Here is a 23,474-nt window from a genome sequence, read left to right on the forward strand (position 1 = left end):
CTCCTTGCCACAAGACTGTTTTATAATAAATAATAAAATAAATCAGAATCCTGCTTCCCTTCAAACATTGTGCGACTATTTCAGTCACAAACCAGACCTAAAGATATGAGCTAGCCTGAAGGACATCAGCCAGTCGCCAAGACCTGTGCCGGGTGTTAACATGTGAGAACAAGCTTTGTAGACTTACTCAGTCCCCAGGGGCATTTGGCAAGCCGAACGTACTATCACACAATTAACAGTTTCTGTTGGAGAGGCCCAGAAATTAAGCAACAAAGACGCTGCAGGTCAAGTTTCAGACTACCATCCACTTACCAAGCATCTGCCTCCCCAGTTCCAAAAGTCCTTCTCACTGACAGCCTCAGATTATATTTATTTCCAAGTATTAAAATGACAGCAGAAATGGTAAACAACTGCAATTTGCAGGTACACATTTTGAAGACATCTGTAACAGAAAACTACCCCTTTAAGACTAGAAAAAACTTAACACCCAAATACCATGCTTTGTCATAAGAATAAAAGGTTAAACTGTGTGTGCATGTCTCCTCCTTACCTGATTTCACGTACAGTATTTTAATACCACATCAATACCGCTAGTGTAACAAAAGCAATTAAGTTAAACTTTTCAGCTCTGACCACTACTTTTAGTTTTTATAAGAAAGGTGTTCTGCCAAAAAATAGGATTCTGTTATCAATTTATTTTTTCAAAAACCCAGCCAGACTGTTAGTGTGGGCCAATACTGGCTAGTATTTATTACAGAAAGTATTTGCTGGAGTATTGCTGGAATACTTGTAGTAGCCAAAAATGTCAGACACTAAATACTTTTCATTTTTTTCAGGAAACCCTTCTTAGCTGACACCTTCTTTCACTCAGCTGTATGCATTAACTAACTGCAGTACCTCAAAAGATGCCAACCCACCCCCCTCCCCCAAACCCCAAACCATAGCCCCAGACAAAGCTTTCTTGTCACACACACCAATTCTTCTTAAATGGGAAATAAATAATTGGGATCAAAATTATGTGAGAGCAAGCTTTCCGTCCAGGCAGATGCAAACATCTCATTGGGAACCAGAGCAACCTGCACACCGAACTCTTCATCTAAACCGTCACACCTTCCACTGAAACTTAACCAGTCTCAGAAGAAACTTTGGAGCGATGCGTTAAGAGATGGACAACACAACAAATAAACAGTGAAATCAAGTGATAATTGAGCTGGTAAACTACATAGCAATACATTTCTATCTCAGGACTAATTCTGTAGCCTGTTTGATAGAAGCTATCAAGAGCAGCATTTCCCATCTGGCAATCAGTGGGGTAACGGAACAGATTTGAACTAGAAAAAAAGTATCTTCGGCCTTTTTACAGTAGGTAATCTCTGATAAGAGTTTCAGCTCAGTTCTGAAGTAAGATTGACCTGCAAGTTCCTAGGAAACAGCAGAAAAAACAAATCCATATATTTAATTTTAAAGCCGATAAGAAATTCAGACCGAAAAAGAAAAGCATTGTAGCATTCACACGCTGGTCAGCCACCTGAAAGTCTGTAAACCCACTTTTTTTTTCCTCAGCTTTTATGTAACATTTACTAAATGCAAATCATATGTTATGCATCCAAATGGTCCAGTCTCACCAGAACCACATAGCAAGAAGTACAAAAAATTTCCAAGAAAAGAAACAAGCGTAGTCCTATGTTCTTCTAAGACCCTGAACTGCTAGCTGAGGGGACTACCACCACAAACAACTCTAGACGACCAAGCCACACAAAGCAAACACCAGTGGAATGGTCATCAGTGCTACACAGACACATAATACGGTTTTATCTTTGACTACTTCGACTCCTATGTATGTTTTCCTTGGATCAGGAAGGAACAAGCAAGGCATCTTCTGGCATAGGTGACCTGGAAGAAGCAAAAAATGACCCAATTCTACATCCCCTAGGCTTAAGAGAGTAAAAGTGAAGCTGCTCAAATGGTGGAAGCACAGTGCCTAGCACTCATCAGAAATACGTCTTTAAACATCAAGGTTTATTTCTGCCAGAGGAAGGGTTTCATGACCTCTCAAGCTTTTCTCTCTTACCCAAAACATGCATCTCATTGCATATACCAGCAAATTTTAGCTATGTGCCATGGAATAAACTGTAGCAGAAAAACTGGGAAGACTCTGAAAAGGATAAAAATGAGGAGCCTTTTGCACAAGAGAACAGTCAAAAGTTGTTTCGAGGCACAGCTTTCAAATAAAATGTGGTCTTCATGAATGCACAAATTATATAAGTAACATTTGTGTCTAAATAAGACTTGCTTTTCAAAATTACCATGCCTTAATGAAAAGCAGTGTACAAGTATATTTAGATACATAAAAATACACACATATATATGATATGTTATCATAAAAAACAGGTACAGGCTTTAAAAACAGCACATTGATGTTCTTCCTACAAACTCTCTACTGCAGATTGAGTATTTTTTTAAAAAGGGGGTTTCTAACTTTAGTTCTCTTTCGGAGGACAGAAAAAAAAAAAACCCCAAAATATTTTACAGTAACCAATAAAAAAATAAAGTACTGGACTTCCACAGCATCACTTTCATGCTTTTACAGAAGATCTTGCCAGGCTGATTAGGGAACACTGCATCTTTCCATTACATTAGAAGGCTGCAGCATCTTAAAGTCTTAAGGTAAGAAAGCTTAAGTCTACAGATCAATGAGCTACAATTCAGCTTAGCTGCCAATCATAGTCTCAAAATTGTCCTTACCTCCCAAAAAGGTCATGGCAGATCTCTCCGTTTTCACTAAAAGATTCACTAATTTTTTTTCAGCAAGTAAGAAATCACAGTGTTGATATTACAAAGCAACACAGCAGCATTGTTCTAGGGTTTCTTTTTTACCCCCAACTATTATTTTTCTAATACATGAAGAATACAAACAATTGCCAATCAAGAGATTAGGATCTTGTAAAAGTGGAATGATCCATAACAGCGCACCAGAATTGTAGCAAGAGCTGGAGTTCCCTCCCCATCCAAAGCTCTTCTAAGATGAACACTTTTATTTGGGATTTTGAGTTGTCTTTAGAAAGTAGTAATGTACTCTGACAGTCTTTATTTTTCTCTGCATCTAAATGCAAACGCTTTTTCCAACTTTCACTATGACAACCCGGGACAGAACCAAAGGAAGTTTTTAATCATCTTCCTGATTAATTTATAGGTGAAAATAATGTAATCAAAGGGAACATAGGTTATCCTTGCCCCAGCATAGCATACATAACATTTCAGTTAACAAAGTAGACATACAAAGTAGAAAGGAACTTGCCCTCAAGTTTCTTCTTTTCTTTTCCTCCCTTCACACTTCCTCTCAGATTATGGCAACATCCTCCCAAGTATGTATGACCTTCTCTAATTTACAGCATAAGAAATCTCCCATTGATCTCCCTGCAGTCCACCTGTTTTCACACACACACACACACACGCGCGCGCCTTTGTTAAGGCAGAGGTCAGCTACAACATCCGTATACAAAGTGCAGAAGAGCACCATACATCCAGTAAAAGGCTACTGAAAACTTGAGGAAGCCATTGTCAGCAGAGGCCTTCTGCTATGGGCTGGATTCTGCTCAAATAAAAAGAGGGAAGTAACCGACAATCTCTACAGGTATCAATTTATTTCCATTTTACATAGATTAAAATGCAAGTGTCTAATCCCAGATCACTATTCCTTCCTCTCCAAGTAAGCAAGTTCTGAATATTAATGACAGAGGGGCCCATTAAAAGCAGCACACACAAACACCAAGTGATGGCAGAACATGAGCACATAACGTATTACCAGATGTTGAAGAACTGCCTGCAAACGCTTTCAAGTCATTCAGGCAAGGCAGAAAAGGAATTGCACCTAAGATCATAAACTAAGTCTTCAGAGTGGTCAAGAAGTTTGAGCTAACTATTGCTTTATCCAATCACTTACTTAATCCAACAGCTGTCGAGCAATACAAATTTCAGTATTGGATACACTGGACTAAGACAGTTTGCATTCACTTTAGGCATTTCACAGATTTAACAGACCCACATATAAAAATGATTCCAGTGGTTAAACAAACACACGGCCAGGACCTACACAAAAGAGGAGCCAACCCCAGGATATCCTGGCCGATCGGCAAGCGCCAGCAGGCGCACTCGTAAGAGCCGCTGTACCAAGTGTGGCCGGAGTGTGAGAGCACACGGGTGCCAGCTGCACACTAATGCAGCTCACAAGTCACAGGAACTCCTCTTGCACAAGGCAACAGTACGTGTCAGTAAGTGCTTCCTACTGCTCTGGCAGACATGCAGTGACAAGTTAAACTTGGACTACAAAGTTACTAATCCAATACTTTTCCCCTGCCTCTGCACCAAAGGTTCCACACTGGAGGTGAGGACAGCCGATCTGTGAATCATTTCCTAAACCACAACACATCAGCCAACATATTAAAGTGAAATAAAGCCACTTTTGCCCACCTGAACATACTGATCTGAAAACTGCAACACCTGAGGAGCAGACTGAATGCTTCTACCCCAGGACCGCGGCACTAACAGCTTTTTAGCCCTTCTATTCCAAAGCGCAGCTTGACAACGTAGCTAGGGAAAGTGCAATGACTAACCGCTCCTTGGTTTCCTCCACCCCTTGCGTGCTCTCCCGCACCAAGGGTCTACACCTGCCTGTCTGCAGGGTGGACCACAGCAGGGAACCAATATGCAAAAAACCCCACCCCAATCCTACCAAGAAAACAAGTGTCATTCCCAGAGGGGTCACAGGACTGTTACCACCAAACACAAGCCCGGACGTGGCAGGAAAGGAACCGTACCTTTTGGGGGTAGCCAACCAATAGATGGGCTTAAGTATATTGTCAAAGTGAATCTCAGCCTGGCGCTGCATCTTTGCCACCTCTGGCCAAGGGCCCGTTTAACTAGAGGAGTGGAGGGAATGTCAGCTTATTCCTGCCTTGAAACTTGGCTTACAGTAAGGAATAAAAACGTTGGGAATCGTAGAGCGATCCGAAGGGAGACGCTTAAGACTTCAGCTATAGCGAGAAAAAGATATTAAAAATGAAATACTGGTGTTCTCAGAGCATCCAGCTGCATACTAACTGACCGTGCTGGTGCCAGCTCGGATTGAACGGAAAACCACCGCATGGCCATCTCCAAACGCCTCTGAAAGGGCCTCTACCACCGCTTCCACCCAGGCGCCGGTGGCAGAGGACGCCGGGCGGCGAGAGCCGCCTCCCCCAGGGCGCTTCACCCGCCGCCGCCTGGGCCCGCCGCCCTGCCCACCGCAGGGGTCCCGGGGAGAAGGGGCGCAGGCCCTCACAGCCCCGGGCCCGCCTCCCCGTTTAACGCCCCTCTGCTACATCCCGGCTCCCCTCCGAGGGCCGGCGGCGGGAGAGGAGCCCCGGGCCCGCGGGCCGCGCCAGGGGACGAGGCCCCCGCCACCCCCCAGGCCCCTCCGCGGGACCAGGCCCCCGCCCCGCCCCGGGCGGACAGCGGAAGCGACCCGCGGGCTTCCTGCCGCGCCGCCGGCCGGGCCGGGCCGGGCCGAGCCCCCGCGCCCCCCGCCGCAGACCCCGGGTCCCGCGGCCGCCCTCACCCTCCGACAGCTCCAGCTCCAGCTCCGCCAGGCTCTCTCGCACCTCAGGCGGCAGCGGCACCGCCTCCAGGGAGCAGCCCCCACGCTCCGCCGCCATGGTGCGGGCGAGGAGCGAGCGGGCTCCGCCAGAGCCGCCGCCCAGCGCTGCCGCAGGTGGGGCCGGGGATGGACGGGACGGAGGAAGAGGAGGAGGAGGAAGAGGAGGAGGAGGCGGAGGCGCCGGCGCCACGCCGGGCCTGCCGCCCCGCGCAGCCGCTGCTGCAGCCAGGGGCGCGTGCCCCGCGCGAGGGGTGGGGCGGGGCGGCCGGCGGGGAGGGGAGGGGAGGGGAGGGGAGGGGAGGGGAGGGGAGGGGAGGGGCGGGGCGCTCCCAGGCCGCCTCGCGCGAGCCGAGGGGTGAGGAGGGGCGCGCGCGGGCCCCCTGGCGGCGGGAAGCGGCCGGCGGCGGCTCCGTCAAGCGTGAGGTGGCGCCGCTGAGGGGAGCGGAGCGGAGCGGCGGGGGCAGGCGGAGCCCGGTGGGTCCGGGCCTGCCTCCGATGTTAGCGCCAGGCCCTCGCCGAGAGGTGCCCTGGGAGCGTGTGCCCCCCGGTGGTGAGGGCAGGGAGCTCTCCCTTCCCACAAGCCCCCCGCCTGGTCCCGCCGCTTCGGAGGTCGGTCGGCACGACCCGCCCTCTCCCTCGTCGAGCTGCTGTCCTTGCCCTCCCCTGCGCGCTGGTGCCGCGTCCCCTTCTGAAAATACCGAAACTGCACGTCCCTCCCCACAGAAAACGGTAAAAACGAGAGAGCCGCGGGGCCCACCCTGCTCACAGCGTTTCCCGGGAGGGGGCACGGAGGTTTTCGTGGGGTAGAATTACAGCGCGAGCACCTGGAAACGCGAGAGCCTGGATGTAAAGCGGTGCTTGGGCCTGCATGAAGTTAGGGAAAAAAAGGCCGTCTTTTCAACCGCTTTTGAAGGGCACTACAGAGACCCGCAGGAAACGTTTGTTTTGGAGTCTGCATCGATGCAATGGCTTCCCCCAGTTTAACCGCAGGTTCCAGGGGGAACGTGTGGCAGGATACTGAGGCGTGATCTTCCTCTGGCATTCCTGCAGCCCCCCCGGAAACTCATGCAAAGGCAAATCCCGGACCTTGCCGGTGCTCCTCACCCCAGGGACTGTTCTGCCAGTAACAATAGCTTGCCTGGAGCCAGGAAGTAGAGAAAAAATCTGGGGAGAAGTTTTTTTCCTAACAACTACTTCTGTCAGAAACAGCTCTCCCTTTGAGGGTGACCAGGCTTGTGCTGGTATCACACGTGGGGCAGGGGCAATGCAGCCCTCCCAGGCCTCCAGAATAAACGTTTTCTCTGCAGCTTCCCATCCCAAGTACAGTGGTGCAGAAGAGCATGGCTGCAGCACTGGCCCTAGTATCCCTGTAGACCCTGCTCCTGAGCTGGCAGGAGAATGACAGAGGCTGAAGAGTTTGTATAATCTGGAAACAGGACACCTCGCTGCTGAGGAAGGCATCACGTGAACACTGTTCTCCTCCTCCTTGCACCCATACATGACAGGTATAAAACAATCACAGGGGTTTCACATGGGTTAGCATGGGGTCACATCCCACAGCACCCCAGCATCCACAGTACAGTACAACCTTCAAACAAGGGGGCAGTTCAGGGCTGCAAGTCTCCAAGCAGCAAGAGATAGGATGGTATTCATGTTTGCCAGCACCATGTTTGTATTCTGTGAAAAGTGGATCGATGGCACACTGTAGCATAGTTCAGTGTGAGACAGGCAGACATTTGCATTGGCAGATATTCAAGGTCACTGCAGCAGTGGGAGAATCTCTACTCATGCTCCATTCAGGGAAGATTACCAAAAAATACCTTAAAGGATCAGCCACTGTCTGCTCTGTTACCAACAACTGGTCCTTGCTTCTCCTTCCCTTTCCTTCTGCTCCTGCCCTCTCTTCTTCTTTTCCTACCCAGTCCTGAATTGCTTCAGCCTCTGACTTCCCTGCTCATACTGCTGAGGTCAACACATCACAAGAGAGCATGTCCTGTTTGACTGCCCTTCATAGGACACAGAGACACCAGTCCTTGGAAAGCCACGCTGTTAAAAATTTTACCACCCTACACTGGGCAGAAACATTTCTGCCACAGTGCTTCCACAGTCCTTCAGAAAAGCAGGCAACATGTTAACTATAGCTCACAGATCCTGAAAGACTGACAGGCTTGATTTCTTCTCCAGATTTCTTTTCTGGATAGGGGGCTGCAGCATCTGCCTCCTACCCCCCACATCCTGTCTGTGTTTCTGGAAACAGAGAATGCCCAAGGAGACCATCTCAGAGGGGCGACTGTGGTACCTGTGGGGCAAGAGGCCTTGATGAAGGGAAGAGGCGAGGCAGGGGAATTATATAGCACTGACTTGTCATGGAAAGGTTCTACCTCAATACACAGCAGAATGCAAGCCCTGCAGAGGCTTGGGCAGAGGCTGGGGAAAAGCCCTGCTGTTCAGTGGGTGCCGAGTGCTTGGCTTCCACAGGTGGTGGGGGGAGCATGGCTGGGGAAGCCTCAGCAGCCAATGCATGAAGTTACTGATAGCTCCTGTTGCCTTGAGGTGAATTGCTAACAGCCAGCCTTACCTCATTCATAGTCCTCATTTCTGAGAAGGATGAAGTAGACTATGCATAGGAACACTTAAATTATCCATTATTCCACTATGCTTGCATCTGGGACAAAGTGCTAAGGGGAAATAGTGTTTGTTCCTAGGGCTTTTGTGTACACACTAAGGCAAAATTTGAATCTTTTTCACCCTGTCAGTGACTGACTGAAGAGCAGTAAAGCTTTGGGATGTTAAATTACTTACACTGTAGATTGATTTAGAAATGTGCAAATGCAAAGCCAAGTTCACTTGAAACAGAACTGATCCTTATGATGTGCCAGCCTACAAACACCAGGGCATGCTGGGAAACTAACTTACTACACACACATAAAATTTACTTTTTGTCCTTTAAAAGATGTTTTTTATTGTCTACCTAAAAGTGCCAGATTTTAAAACTAGTCATTAATTTAGACTTGCAATGTCACTACTTACTGGCTCATTACAAGTCCAGGCCCTCCTGCTTACAAAGTAAAAATGAAAAGTGCAGTTCAGGTGCGAGTGTGAAATTACAGATTTGATTTAGTGCCAGTTTTGAATTCTGGTCTAGGAATGCATGTTATTTATAACAAAATAAACTCATGCTATGCTAAACAAAAAGGACACCAACACCATTCAGAGTGTGCAGTTTGACAGAATGCTACATCTAACGTTATGACTCCTAGAATCAGATTTTTGAAAGAAACAGGATACAGTTACTGATCCAGCATAAACTTACTCAGTTCAAATTGGTTTGGAACTCTGGACAAGTGAAGTTACTTTTGGCTAGCTTTTATACTAAATTGGGTACTAATTGCTCATGGCCCTCTTAAATTTATGCTCAATCAGGTAAGAGGTTCCTATAGCCATCATAGAATAACATACTCTGTACATGTGCCAAGGTAACATCGCACAGACGGGTCATATGTGTGCACTGGCCCAACCCCTGTGTAGGACAGTTACCAGGGATTGTGGAACCAGACTCTGAGTCACCCCTTGCAGCAGCACAGCTGGGATCCTGCCATACATGGTACCCTTCATGTCCTCTTCCATGCAGGTCACCTAGCACCTTTTTGCTCAAGTAGAAGGATATTTCTTACCCGTTAAAACAATACCAATGAGAAGCCCAAAGCTAACTTCCAAAGCTAGCTAGCTGCATTGCCACTTTCTTTTTTAACATAACTTTCAGCCGGCCAAATAAATGTTCTCAAAAGTTTAAAGAATTAGCACAGTGGCACAGTGCTAGCTTGCTATGGGTAAGAGCAGGCATTGGGAAAGGTCTTGCCAACATCCACAAGGCAGCAAGGTACCAGTTTCGTGCAGAAGAGCCAGGATGCCACCTGTGATGTATCCAGCATGAGTTCTTCAGAGGCTGGCGCAAAGGTCACCTGCAAAGAACCACACGGCTCCCAGCTCCCACAAGCACATTTGCCTCTGGAACAGGCAGCCTGGCAAGTAGCCAAGGAACCCAGCAAAGCGTTCCCCAAAGGGTGGCCAGGCAGAGAGCAGAGGCAGCAGGAGCGCCCACCACCAAAGTTACAGGACTGCCCGAGGGCAGCTGTGCGGTCTCCCAAGCCTGAATCACGCAGCATCCCGCCTGCTAGCCATGCTCCCAGTCTGCCAGAGACTCAGGAATACCCTGGATGCTACCACCACTGAATGATAAAAATACACAGACTTGTCAGGTACAGCGCTGCATGAGCTAGGCTCCAATCAACCCAGAGACAGAAGCACCTGTTGAGGACCACCAGTACCAGGGGCAGTCCAGTAACTCCAGCAGAGACTCTTCACCGAGGGTTGGTACTAAAGCTCCGCAGCATTTCCTCCGCACAAGCTCGGACAAAAGCCAATATCCAATTGTCAAATATCCTGTAGAGAAAAATCTTTTAATAGGCTGTAGTAGAATAATCTGCCTCCAGAAGAGATTTTTGCAATACCCCAAAGTTAAAACACCATGTATGTTCTTCTGATGTTTCAATTCGGCCTGTACTTTTTCTAGAGAAAAAGAAAGAATGAATCTTAGGGTTATCCCAAGAAGCACTTGGCTTTTGTGAAATATCATGACAACAAATACCACAAATAAATATCACAGAAAGAAGTCTTATGTAGCATGATATTTGGAATATTTTTGCACTGTGATACCTTATGACTGGAAATGGGTATACCACCAGAATGCTGCCTCTTTTCTCTTCTCTTCTCTGACCAGCAACTTAATACACACCTCCCTAAAAGGTACCTACAGCACAAGGTACTGGGCAGAGCTAGGATTTGCAACCAGGAGTTTCACTTATATTAGAGGTAGATATAGTGTAGGCTGTTGGTTGGTTTGTTTTTGCCAAAAATGCATACATTTAAACAAAAGTCATGAGCTTTTTGAATTAGGAAAATTAAGCTAAAAGGATCCAGACTAAATAGGCCAGATCAACACCAGCAGTCCAACAGTTGTGTTAAAAGCTTCTAATTCAGTGCTTGTAAGCTTTACTTATTTCTCTTCTATCCCATCTATTTGGACTTTAGAATGAACTGAATTTCTGCTTTCCTGCATTGACTTGTTTATTTTCCCATTTATAAACACCAGTCTAATCCAAATCTACTTCAGAAACAATTTGGCTTTTTTCAAGTTCCTAAACACGTAAGCATTTCTGTAACACAGATGCTCCAGTTTGCCAAGTGTCAGAAGCAGCTCCTTTTCAGACTACTCTCTTGGAGTCTCTGGTAAGTTGAGGGAGAGGCAAGGGTGCAGCCAGCTGACTTCAGCCATTTCCAAACTACTTGTAACAGAGCCTTCTCCGGATCAGTGCCCTTCTACCTCACTAGTTCCAGCGTAGGTTTGCTCGTATGTGGACTAGCACCCATTACCTTTATTGAAATCATCAGCAAATACAACCCAGCACACTAGTAGCTGGTTGTGACAGGGCAGTGAGAGAAGATACCTGCCCAAGCTGTCACTTGGAGCAGGGTGGAGGACACACACCAAACAGGAGACACCTGCAGCACAGTAAGGGCAGACATCCTGTACTGTGTGGAAATACCATACATTGAACACCAAGGCAATTTCCCCCCAAAGCTCTGCTCAGTTGTGGTGGTGGTGGAAGGGGGAAGAACCAGGTACTGCTGTATGCACTACTGCGCCAGAGGGAACACGAGAGGAAACTGGAAGGACTGCTCTGATATTAAGTCAAGGTCATGGCTGGAAAGATCAGTCTGATAGGCAATGGTCACACTGGAGGAAAATCTAACATGCATTTGACTTCCTGAGAAGGCACAGATTAATTATATTGCATGAATTCAGTCAGACCAAATACATCATGCATGCATGCATAGCTCCATCACAGAAGAGCTCAAGGAGTGGTGGCTTGACGCCAAATTGGAATGTGATGAGAAAGACTGAGGGAGGGAGGACTTATTTATTGTAAAACTAGAAGAGCAAACCCAAAATTCACAGAAGGCTACACATCTTTGATATTTGGGAGAGTGTTTTAGCTGTTCTGTTAGTCAGAATGAGCCTACAGAAATATTAAAACCCAAACAATTTTAGGAACAGCAAAAAAAGTAAATAGGTAAGGTGGAAACAAATAATGATGACAATGCAAGAATTCACTAATAAAATGCCATTTTGATAACTTTTTTTTACAAGGAATCCAGCTATACACTATAGAAAAATAAACACCAAAGAGACTTTGCAACTTACAATGCAGTGATGCAGGCACACTTCAGCTGTTAACTTAGTAGTAATTTCACATGAGAATGTAAAACATTGTTCTTAGTGAAAAGTAATTTCCTCTTAAAGTACTAAAATATCATAAAAAGTGTCATATAAAAATCTGATGCAAAAGCACTGCCCTTTATTCAGTTGCACAAGAGATTGCAGGTGCCTCCATTCAGTATGGACCAACTCAGAAGGAAGCAGTAACTGGGTGGGGTGGCAGTACAGATTTCAGAAGCAGTCTCATCACTTTTTCATGTTTCTCTGGCGAGCTGGGCCTGGAACTTGTCCTAAATTTAAATAAACCAAATGAATATTAGAAAACTGCTTGTGTTATGAAGCAACACGGTGCAGTTAGCAGCACATAATTTCCTCAGTGTGCTCCACATGAGCTACACTGAAAGCGATTACCATTTTCATGAGCCACCTAGGAACAATACTAAACAAGATTTGAAAGCTCACACGTCTGCCAAAGCAACCCTTCACACACTAAGGCCAGGGTTCCATTGCAGGCCTGCTTTACACACAGCAATGGGGCTGCTCAGTTCAGCCCCACCGCTCTTGCAACGACTCAATACACATTCTGGTGCTGGACAAGGTCTTGTTGCTGAGTAGATGTTTTAAAGTTCATTAGAAACTGGGAAATAATTTTGCTCACAACACTGTTCTAAAGGCTGCAACATCATTCTGTAATTCCTGACATCATCATTCTGGTAATGTGAAAATTAGAAAAATGGCACACACTTTCCACAAAATTGTTATTAACGGTGTCCCAGTTGTGGAATACTTATTCCACACTTAGCATAAAGAAAAATTTCCTACTTCTATAAATGCTGTCAGGTTTCAATTCTAAACTTTGTTTATCTATCTATACCTGCCATAAACAATTGCAGTATTTGGGTGAAAAAAAGAAACCAAAAAAACAACAAAAAACCTCCCACAAAGTCACGGTATTAAAGTTTCTAGGTAAAACCCTGCTGAGAACAATGTCAAAGTTCCCATATGGAAGTGTCACTGTAGTTGTTGACTTTAGTGATATATGCAAGACTAGGATTTGTAAGCAAAGCTAGCTTTTGGTTTTTTTTTTTTAAATTAGATGAGCTCAGAGCACCAGAAAAAACAGGCAATGTTTTACACTTTCCCCAGAGCTGTTGTCCAGCTATACCAGGCTCCTGTGAATGTTGACAAAGCCAAGATTCTTCTCTTTCTAGAGAATAATTTTTCAATGTTAACACTAAAAATGTGTTATGAATACAACACGTAATCATAAAAGATTTGCCTCAGAAGTTAACTTAAGAATCATTATTCTTCCAAAAGCTGTAAAGTCAGCAGTCACAATTAATAATGCCTTTTATAAATTGTAGGCAAACTGAATGAGAGCAATGCAGCACCTCTACAGTGTAGATTAAATGTTCAAATCTGATACTGCTGAGGAGCCAGCATGGTCGATGCGATTTGAATGAGCATCTGCAATGACTGCAGGGCCAAGAGTTGCTATTTAATGCTGTGATCAGTGATCCAATCCCCAACCTTTCTCCCCTAAAAATCACCACAGAGATGATCTGCTGACGATACAGACCAGAGGAGTGGCCAGCAGTAAGAGTACTGGTGACTGGCAGAGATTTTCCCAATATGGTCAAATATTTTTCTCATCTCAGCACAACCAATATAAAGGCACACATCTTTGGGCAAAGGCTGAAAAACAGTTACAGTAGGCAAGTCTGCCTGGGAAACAGCAGCTGACAATGGTTATGCTTAGCGAAAGAAACATGTAAGATGTGTATGTGCAATGTGTGAAGGAATGCACATGGCCCCCCCACAGTGCCATAGCCAAATATCTACCCAGTCATCTTCCCAGCTTTTGGCTGAAATTGTGGAGAGCCAAGGGTGGAGGTGGGTAAAAGGAAGTAGTCAGTGCTCGCTTAGACATCAAGCACCATAGTGACCCAAAAGTAGTATGACAAAATAACCTGGTTGTGTGGATGAGCAGCCAGAAGTCACACGAGGAGGGAACCAGCCATAGCAGATGAAAGGGATAAAGGTTTGATGAAAACATCCGTGGCATTATCTGACCTGGTGGCCCATATTAGCTCAGACCAGGAAACTAGCAACATAAACCTGGATGGACAAAGCAAGCTTTGGGGAAGATGCTCCAAAGGCCCTGGAAGAATAGCTGTCAGCTGGCTCCTCAGGAACCTCTGCAGAGGAGGCAGTGCTGGCGCTTTGTGCTTCTCCCTGGGCCTGGGACGAAGCTCTTTGTTACACCCTAATGTGTACCGTGGTCATGATGATCCCATCCTTATCAGTGACGTGAGCTACCACAGCTGCCCTCCCCCAGTCACCTGCTGGGATCGGTGTGCTGGAGCAGGACTTCCCCTGGCACAGCCATGGTACAGGCTTTCTGCGCAGGCCCTGTGTGTGTGTGCATGGATATTGTAAATATTACATTGCTGTTTAATTTATGTTGCTGCCCTGCAGTGGGGAAGGCAGGCAGCAGGAGGCTGCCCCTGCAACACGATGATTACATGTATAAACAAGGAACAAGTTATCTTTGTATTTGGTCTGGCACAAACGACATTGCAGCTGGAGGTCCAGCTCTGTTTTCACAATCCAGAGATACTAATACACCGGAGAAGGCTGAGACACGAGTCTCAAAAATAACAAAACATTGGAAAAACACAACTAATCATATCTTGACAGGAGATGATTTGAGGATGACATGATGACAATTTATAAGTTCTTCCGTGGGACAAGGGATTTCTGTGATACAACTAAGATATAACACAAGACTAACTAGAAGATTAAAGTAAATTCAGTCTAGAAACTAGGTAGAAGTGTTTTAAATAGCAAAGATAAGTGCCCCTACAATTCTTTGTGTGCTCTTCAATCAGAGAACTAGATGGCTGTTTTTACCAGCCTCAAATTTTTTTTTAAATCTGCAATGGAATGTAAGGCAGCAAAGAATAAGGAAAGTATTATGGTTTGTGCTACAGAGAAAGCCCTGTTCAGTTATTTTAATGGTTCTCTGACTTTCAAGCAAATTAACTCTATACACAACTTCATTTAAACTACAACACTTGGTTACTTAGACTTGGTAACAGGAGGGGCGGGGGGGGGGGGGGAAATCACATGAAATTGCTCAGTCTTATCTCTGAAGAATTTCACTAAGAACTTAGTTTGAGAAATGCCACACTTGAACTAGTTTTAGATATGAATCACAAAAAAGTTTCATTTCAGAAACTTACTTAATCCCCCCCGCCCCAATTATAATTATTCATTAAAATGATGCTCTTTACATGCTTTAAGTGTTACAGGCAATACATAGGAAGAACCTTGCAAAAAAGCAGCCCAGACTGCTAGCAGCTGTGAGGGCTAACTTGGTGGTTCTTACCTGGTTGTGCACCCCCTAGTCTTTGCTGAATAACCTCTAAGTGATGGATGTATTCTGTTAGCGATTGCTCAGGATCCTGAGTAGGCACAAGTGACTTTTCTGAAGCTGCACTTGTGGACGGATGCAATCTTAAAAAGGAAAACAAATTGTTTTCTTCTCATGCTATACTCTCAAATAAATATAATAAAGTTACATTCATATAGGCAGTAATTCAGTGCAAAGCAAACTAGAACAACAGTAAAACCCATCACCACTGAAAAATTTACATATAAAATAATATAGACCGGGCAGCTTTGTATACAAGGGAGTCAAAAGAATGGACATTTTGATAAAAACTGGAGTATCTATGAATCTCTCTCTACTGATACGTAACACACAGTCCCTCAGGTAGGAAAGCTGCATCCAGAGGCAAGTCCAAATCGCCAAGTGAGAAAAGACCCAGTTCTGTGGAAAAGAACTTAAGAGGAGCATGCTGCATCCAGGTGCGTACTCTCTGGTACAGCAGGTAAAATGCTATCTCGAAGGACAAAGTAGGAAAAGGGGACCCTTTAGATACTACATTGTGTTTCCTTTCTGAACATTAACAACAAATTTCAAATATTAGCAGAAATACAAATTGGAGGGGACACTGTGTAAACACACTCCTATTTAGAGTTAGGATTTATTCCTTCCGCCTGCATCTTTTCATTAGTGGAAGGTAGTTCCTATCCACCCCTTCCTTCTGCATAGCTTTGCCAGGAAAGAAAAGCAGCAACAGGCATCGTTTAACCTCACTCGGATCCACGTTTGACTTGAGCTACCACTAACCCAGTCACACTGAGTGATCAGTCAGGGCGTACTATTATTCATATCCTTGTTCCATACAAAACAGATGACTTTTCTTGATAGGTAAACTGCCACCTGCTCTTTCTGGCTGTCAGACCCAGATACATGCCATGACAGAGGAACAGGGTGGGGTAGAATTAAGTCTTTTGAGAAATGCTTGCAGGTCTCTAACCCTCCAAAATGTTTTGCTAAGTTCTACGCAAACCAGAACACTACCTGTCTTTCCTGTCCCCCAAATCAATCAGCAATGTTAAAAAACCTAAAATAGTTTGGAGCATCTGCTGTCTTTGTGTACCTCAAGATCACCACAGCTACTTCCTTGCTACTCTTTTTTTCTTTATAAAGAAAATTCTTGCCTACTGGTTGAAGCTTCTAATGTAGCAAGGAGGTTAAGAAACAAAAAAAACGTCCCAAGCTGGTGGGACTGAGAACAGCTACCTTCCACATCAACTCCTGCAAATCCTGACTTTAAGGAGGAAGCCACATACGAGGAGTGGCTTGGGAGAAGAGATGCTACACCCAGTAATGGACTACACAGTGCCCAAGCTTACTCCAGGTCCCTGAGAGAGTCCTGGGAGTGGGAAGGCCAGTAATGACCGAGGGCCACCCTCCTCCAACTCAAGCGCAGAGCTTGCAGCTCAGGCATTGTCTTAGCAGCACTGTGCAGAATGTCACCTGTGATATCCAACCCAGCAACAAGTAGCTGGGGTTGTATTTGTGTGCAGAACTGGCCGCAATTCATAAAAAACTGCACCACCACACACCCTGTGAGCTCTCCACCTGCCATTCCGTGTGCATGCAGAGAGTCTGAAGGCAGCTAATACTAATGCAGTGCTGTCATATGGTAGGGGACCCGCTTCTGCAGGATGCTCAGAAATTAATCTCCAACTTGGACAAAAAAGGCAACAAGAATTACCCCTCAAAGGAGAACAGACATAGCCATTGTAAATCCTGTAGCCTGCCCAAATTAAATCGGGGAACACCACTAGGAATGCTCTCAGTTCAAGAACATCAGACATGCTTAAAGCAAATGAGAAGTTTTCCTCTCCTGTAGCATCCTGAAAGAAAGAAACATTTACCAAATCTAAGAAAACAAATTCCTCTTCTTGTTCAAGTACCTCCTCCAATAAGTGGTTACATTTTTATGAAAGACTGTCTATTGGGATGATCAAACACAGGCAGAGGCTGCAGACTGACCTGTTGTGCAAGCAGTAAAAGGATCTGGGGGAGTGGCTCACAATTCTTGCAGAGCTGGTTCTGTGGCACAGCCCAGTGTCCCGGGTGGGGGGAGAGCCGACGTGAACAGCTGGGGGCTGCTGCTCTTTCAGAATTTCTGTTCTAGCACCAGAGGCTGTGTTAAATATGAAACAGTTAAAAAATATGCGCTGGGAACCATTCAAAACAGGCTATCATAAACATAACCAATAAAACCCCCACAAATTACAGCACAGTACGATTGTGTTTGGTTTTAAATGCAGCTAAAATACACTTTCTACAGCTTTTTGGTTTGGCTTTTTTTGTTTGTTTTAACCAGATTTAACAGAAGTTTGACATTTTAATGTCGAACAACTGCTTCCTGCAAATGGAGAATGTGCACCATTTTCTTTCTCCAGACTCACTTTTTCAGTAGCTGTTGCTATATCCACATGGGAGGTTCTGATATGAGCAAAATATTTTTTCAAGAAATTTTAATACTTGTTCTTTGCTCTAACTATATGTTAGTGTTGACTTACACTCTCCAACTTTAGAGACAGCAGAGAAAGGAAGAGATTTTGGAGGGTTGGTTTGGTGAAGGCTTAGGGGGAGGGGTGTCGGTTTGTTTTCATTAAAAAAGAAAAACCCCTGTAGATAAGTCCTTTAAATAAAAAAGAAACAAAATATTTTTTTTTATGAGGCTGCCCAGATGCTATTTTGTAGCAAGGTAGAGAGTTCAGCATGCATTTCAGGATTCAAGTTTCACATGAACCACACCACAATGGTTTTATGTACGAAGTTTTTTGTTTGTGTTTTTGGGGGTTTTGGGGTTTTTTTTTGGTTTTGTTTTGTTTTTTAAATAAGTATTTCCAGGAACTTAGAACAGTGAAAATTACGTAGTACCAGGTAATGAAAAATGCACTATTTCATCTGAATTTTGTTCAGTGTTGAAAAGCCACAAGTAATGGAATATTACATAAAATGGGACAGTTCCACAATATTGGGTACTGCATTACGATGTTTGTTCGAATTCTTACAACCAAATCCGTAAGCAACTCACAGGAACACAGTCCTTACTGAACTGCATCAGACCATCTGTCAATCCATTGCAGTTAGTCATCTTTGATAGCACTTAAACTCCAAAGAAAATAGTTATGGGATATCTGCCATCAGATTAAGTCTCCTCTGAACCTCTGGAACCACTTTAAAACCCCTTTTTCGCCTCTGGTAACACAAGCAAGTACACCACTTCTAAGACCTAGTTTAATACCGCATGTACCTGTTTTAATACTATTACAGCAGTATTTGTCCTTGCCTTATTAATAAATCAAGGCATTAATTTCCATTACAGGTAGCTTCAAACTGTACCACACAATTCTCTGATGAGTTTTATGAACACAGGACTCGGTTTCGCAGCTTGAGCACTTGTAGTAAAGAGAGAAGAAGAGGAGCTCACCATTGTTGTAAATTACAAATTCTGAAAGTTTTCAATTGTCATTTCTTACAATGCCCTTCTAAACTCATAATCATTGTGTTCAGGAAATGAATAAACACATTTGTGTTAACAGATAAGCAGATTTTGCCACTTCTTTTGCCACTTCTGTGGCTATTTTTTGGTTTTTGTTTTTAAATGAAACACATCACTAAAGAGAAATTGTGATTAAAACAATGTACTTGTCCAACACACTTACTTGTATTTCCTCCTATACTGTGAGGAAAGGTTTCACCCTGTCCGTTCTTCCTGTTAACTTTGTTCCACTTTTTCACCAAAAACTTTAACCTTAGTAACAAAATAAGTTTGTACAATCATTAAAAATACAGAAAAATACACTGAATTTTAATATTAAACTCTTTGTTGGCATGAAACATTAAACAATATTAAGTAACAATCCTTGCAGGAATGGAAGAAGCCTTCTTCAATTTCAGCCTTTAGAATGAAGGCTTATCCTATTTTACTCTGCAACGATCCTCTAACTGTTGGAGAGGCTTGCTCATTTTGTCACTGCTCCCCCACTCTGTCCCTAATCTCCAGAGAGTTCTGTAGCAGCTCTTCCTGCCTTAGAGTAGCCTGGAGGTCACTGTTCCTACATCTTTTGATATCACTATCATTATAGCATCCACATCAAAGTCAACAGCCTAAAGACATCCTGTGCCACCTCCTGAAAGTCTTAAACTTGCTAGTAATCATTTTTACTAGACAAGGAAATTGCCCAGAAGTAACCGCCTATTACATTTAAAACTATTCTTTTCATTACATGGACTCAAAAGCCATTATGAGATGGCATATTGTCCCAAGTACAGCTAGCAAAATCCATTTGATAGTAAGTGACAGAGTATGACAGAATCGTACCCAATGAAACACAGGCTACAGGATTCAAGAGAGGAAAACCCATCACTGATGACATGACCACATTCTGATACAAGAGAGACTATCCAGTGAGTCCAAACAGCTAATGGTCAGACCTGAAAGGACATCAGTTTGTCATTTTTGTGCGCTGATTCTCCAATACATTGCAGCTGGGTATCTCTCAGGACAGAAGCAGCTTTCTATAAAGCTTTAGTTTAGTATGCATCCAACTTAGCGCTGACTCTGAAACAGCAGTTTAGCCAAAGTTATAGCTAACAAATCATGTTTGAACTAGTTTTGGAGATAGCTTTTGCTATTAGTGTAGCATAAACATTAGGAACTACCAATTTTTAACATTTCCAAGAAAACACCATATATAAGAGACAGTGAGGGGTTTGGCTTTACCTTGATACTGCGATGATTGCCCTGACTGCACATCTGAACTTGGTAAAAGGACGGGAACGTGATCCAGAAAGCTGCAGGTCTGCAGGTGAGGGGTAGATTCCCATACGTGCTATTAGAGAGAGAGTTGCTTGCTCACAGTCCTGAAATCCACCGAGAAGCAGCAAGAGGTATTTCTTCTGATAAACTAGAGCCTTTCTAAAGCTCTCTGCTCTAAGGTACTTCCTATATAATCTCTGCAACTGGAGAAAGGAAAAAAGGAAAAAAAAAAAAAAAGAAAAAATCCAAGGTGGTAAGATTTAGCTACAGAAAACCCACAAAAGTTGGTAACTTTGTCCAGCAGTATCTCCAACAACTTGGTTGTGCATGGGTATTTAAAACCTATTTTGCTTTACAAAATTGTAGAAAGCTAGTTAATAATTATGAAGTATGGAAACAGTGCACATTTATCTCTAAAATGAAATTTTGAACAAGTATTAGTATAAGACTCTGTGACTTGGCCAGTTTTGGTGCAAAGTAGTGGTATTACACTCTAACAGTTTGGACACCATACATGGAGGCTTGTACCAAGTCTAATGAATTTCTGTATGTCTATGAAGTCTGAAAAATTTTGGCATGGTTACTGGCTGGTGTGCAAAAAAAAAACACAACCCAAAAACCAAACCAGCTATAAACAAGCTGTCCTCATGTCAAACATCCATACTACAGACACAAGGGCAGCTGGAACAATTCTGTACATAGCTAAAAAGCACCCGAGTTTGGAGTGTCAGACTTCTTTAAATCTCCTGAATGTTTCAAAGCAAAATTGTCATACCCAAAACTCTAAAACAGTTTAACTCTTTAACCAAGAAAATAACATCTGCTTTAAATAAATATTAACCAGAAAGCATGTTGGTATAAGTGCAAGTGCTCATCAGACTTGATTACAATCAAATGTGTCAGAGAAATAAAAAGTATTTAAGATTAGGGGGAAAAAACCTAAAAATAATGGATGTTTGATATTTTCATGGTTAGACAAGAAATCTGAATCTCCCTCTCACTGAAGAGTAGAAAGGGATTCCAAAGAGCTAGGTTACTTTAGGTGCAAGTTAAGTTCCTGTTCTAACACCAATAAAGTTACAGAGGAATTTTTCTGATAAGGGACATATGGGAAAAGTGTTCCTAATTTAATATGCAGTTTATAAAACTTAATCTATAAGATCACCTTTTAAAATAGCAACTGAAAAAGATTACAGCACTAAGTGTAAGTTAAATGCCATAATCTGACAGATACTTATATCCCCAGAAATCCGAGTTGTACACTTCCTGGTTCTTCTGCAACAGCAATTTTTATCATATTGACTAGAAAACAGAGAATTACTAAATTACCTCTTCTACATGTAACATTAATCCCTTAGGCAATGCCCAAGAACTACCAAGGACTGAACTCTCCAGAAGTTTTTATGATCTTGAGTTGGTAACAGTTCTCACACAGCAAGTCTGTACAACAGGCAAGATAGTGAAAGCAAACCAAGTGCCAAAGATTTAAATGACATGCTAATGACTATGGTATTGCTCATGCACCAAGCTCCAGACAGCCCATTTGCTGGCCATTTCGATCATTTTACCTTAGGACTGGAAGTTTCTACCACTGGTTTGTTTTCAATTTCACCAGTCACTTTAGCCAGTTTGGATTCAGCCTGTTTCAGTGCATTCTGCAAAACATTTCTCTCTTGCTGCCAAGCATCTCTTTCCAGTTCTTGAACAGAGCCAGTATCATCTATAGATCTGATCTAAAAAACAGAAACCCAAAGGAAGTGAGCCACGAAGGTTTTTGCACATTACTTCCACAGCCAAACATCTCAAACTGAGTAATTACCTAACTTTATGGACAAACTGAAACATAAAAATAACAAGCCTGAAAATCAGCATCAGCATTCAGGTGTTAAACGGTAGGATGGGAAACTGAAAACACACAAGCAGCCCTTCTTAAGAAGTATCAAATTAATTGTTAATCAGGCTACCCCTTCTCTACAGATCTGTCTGATCAGCTTTACAGGAATCCCATTTCCTTTGATAACAGAGTCTCCAAACACTTGGAAATGTAAACAAATAATCTGGTTTTCTTCCACAGGCAGCACAGAAACCGTGAAGAAAGATGCCTGTTTACATGCATGCACAAAAACATGTTGTGAAGCATCTACAGAAGTAAATTCCAAAAAATCACATTCAATTCTGAGAATTCAGTTTTGTAGTAAGTCATCTCTTGTAGGAACGAGACCACAACTCCAGGTCCAATTCTTTGCAGAAGTTCTGCCTTCATAACCCTCTTCGTATCAACTATCATTTTAAGGGTCAACAGTTACATCAGTGTGTGATGCAGCAGATCGCAAGAGAAATAAAAGATTTTTTTTTGAGGCGGTTAATGTTTTATCCCTTGAAATAAGATCTACACATTAGACAAGCCAGTATGCACAACTGACCTCAATTTCTCCTAGCAACTTGTTTTAGTACAACCTTATTAGAAGTTTGAAGTTTTTCAGAAGTTATTTCTTATCAATACCTTAATACACTGACACATGCCATTTATGTTTGTCTTCTGTGAAGAGCACAACTCATTCAGTACAAAAATCTTATTTAATAAACTTTAATAAACCACAGCCATCTAAGTCTTTTTACTGCCTGCAATATAGACAGCAACAAATGGGGATTCCAATGCCCTCCCTTTTGACTTTGCAGCTTGTTTAAGATTTCAGCAAGCAAAGGCTCTCCACTTCTCAGCAAGCTGCGAGAACCTTTTACTACCTTTAGTACTGTTTTGAAATTAGATGTTTATTTCTGTCCAAGTTAAACTCTTGTCCTGTACTTATTATCTAATTCACAGATGTTCTATGCAATTTCAGGATTTTACACTGAAACTTTTTTAAACTAAAGCACGTGTTTCCCTACATATAGCTTTCACTGGCAGGGCAGTCGGGCCATTATCACACACCAAGGTGTGTCAGAAGAGCATTTTGAGAACAAGGGCAGAGATAAGGAATTCAGATACAAAACACACTTCAGGTAAGTATTATTAAAAGTAGTTCAAACAAGGAAAAAAAACCCCATCTGTACCATACCAAAATGGAGGGAAGCTGCTTTATACTGGCCTCCTCAGCAAGCATCCCAATAAGGACTACGGTCCCACCATCCCAGGCATTTTACAGACCTACAAAAGCTCAATTTGAAGGCAGTAACAGATACGTGCAATATCTGATGAGTTCTACATGATCCATCTACCCACTTGATTACTACTGCACCAGTTGGCATTTGATTGACCAGTGGACTCCATATTTATTTTGGCACAGATTTTTCATTTTGGCATTTTGCCAGTTTCCCTGTCTAGTAGCCCCCAAGTTATCACAACTCAAGGGGGTAACAG

General features: G+C 43.5%; 2 protein-coding genes across 11 annotated transcripts in view; both read right to left on the reverse strand.

The window, feature by feature from the left end:
• The window catches only part of DIP2A (disco interacting protein 2 homolog A), a 129,484-nt gene extending 123,709 nt beyond the window's left edge, over positions 1 to 5,775 (reverse strand). For 4 of the 5 annotated variants that reach the window (XM_049810848.1, XM_049810831.1, XM_049810839.1 and 1 more), the window contains exon 1: positions 5,597 to 5,773. In XM_049810848.1, coding sequence (XP_049666805.1) covers positions 5,597 to 5,693 — 97 coding nt within the window. In that variant the 5' untranslated portion in view covers positions 5,694 to 5,773. Of the gene's footprint in view, positions 1 to 5,596 lie in introns of all 5 variants that reach the window. The other variant, XR_007507324.1, reaches the window with a different exon arrangement.
• Positions 5,776 to 11,597: 5,822 nt separating this feature from the next.
• Positions 11,598 to 23,474, reverse strand: part of PCNT (pericentrin) — a 115,244-nt gene continuing 103,367 nt past the window's right edge. For all 6 annotated transcript variants that reach the window (XM_049810810.1, XM_049810792.1, XM_049810784.1 and 3 more), the window contains 6 exons: positions 21,682 to 21,846; positions 20,078 to 20,316; positions 19,017 to 19,105; positions 17,329 to 17,482; positions 15,307 to 15,434; positions 11,598 to 12,205 (listed from right to left, as the gene is read on the reverse strand). In XM_049810810.1, coding sequence (XP_049666767.1) covers positions 12,162 to 12,205; positions 15,307 to 15,434; positions 17,329 to 17,482; positions 19,017 to 19,105; positions 20,078 to 20,316; positions 21,682 to 21,846 — 819 coding nt within the window. In that variant the 3' untranslated portion in view covers positions 11,598 to 12,161. The remainder of the gene's footprint in view (positions 12,206 to 15,306; positions 15,435 to 17,328; positions 17,483 to 19,016; positions 19,106 to 20,077; positions 20,317 to 21,681; positions 21,847 to 23,474) is intronic.

Source organism: Accipiter gentilis, chromosome 1 (genome assembly GCF_929443795.1).
Source record: "Accipiter gentilis chromosome 1, bAccGen1.1, whole genome shotgun sequence".
NCBI lineage: Eukaryota > Metazoa > Chordata > Aves > Accipitriformes > Accipitridae > Astur > Astur gentilis.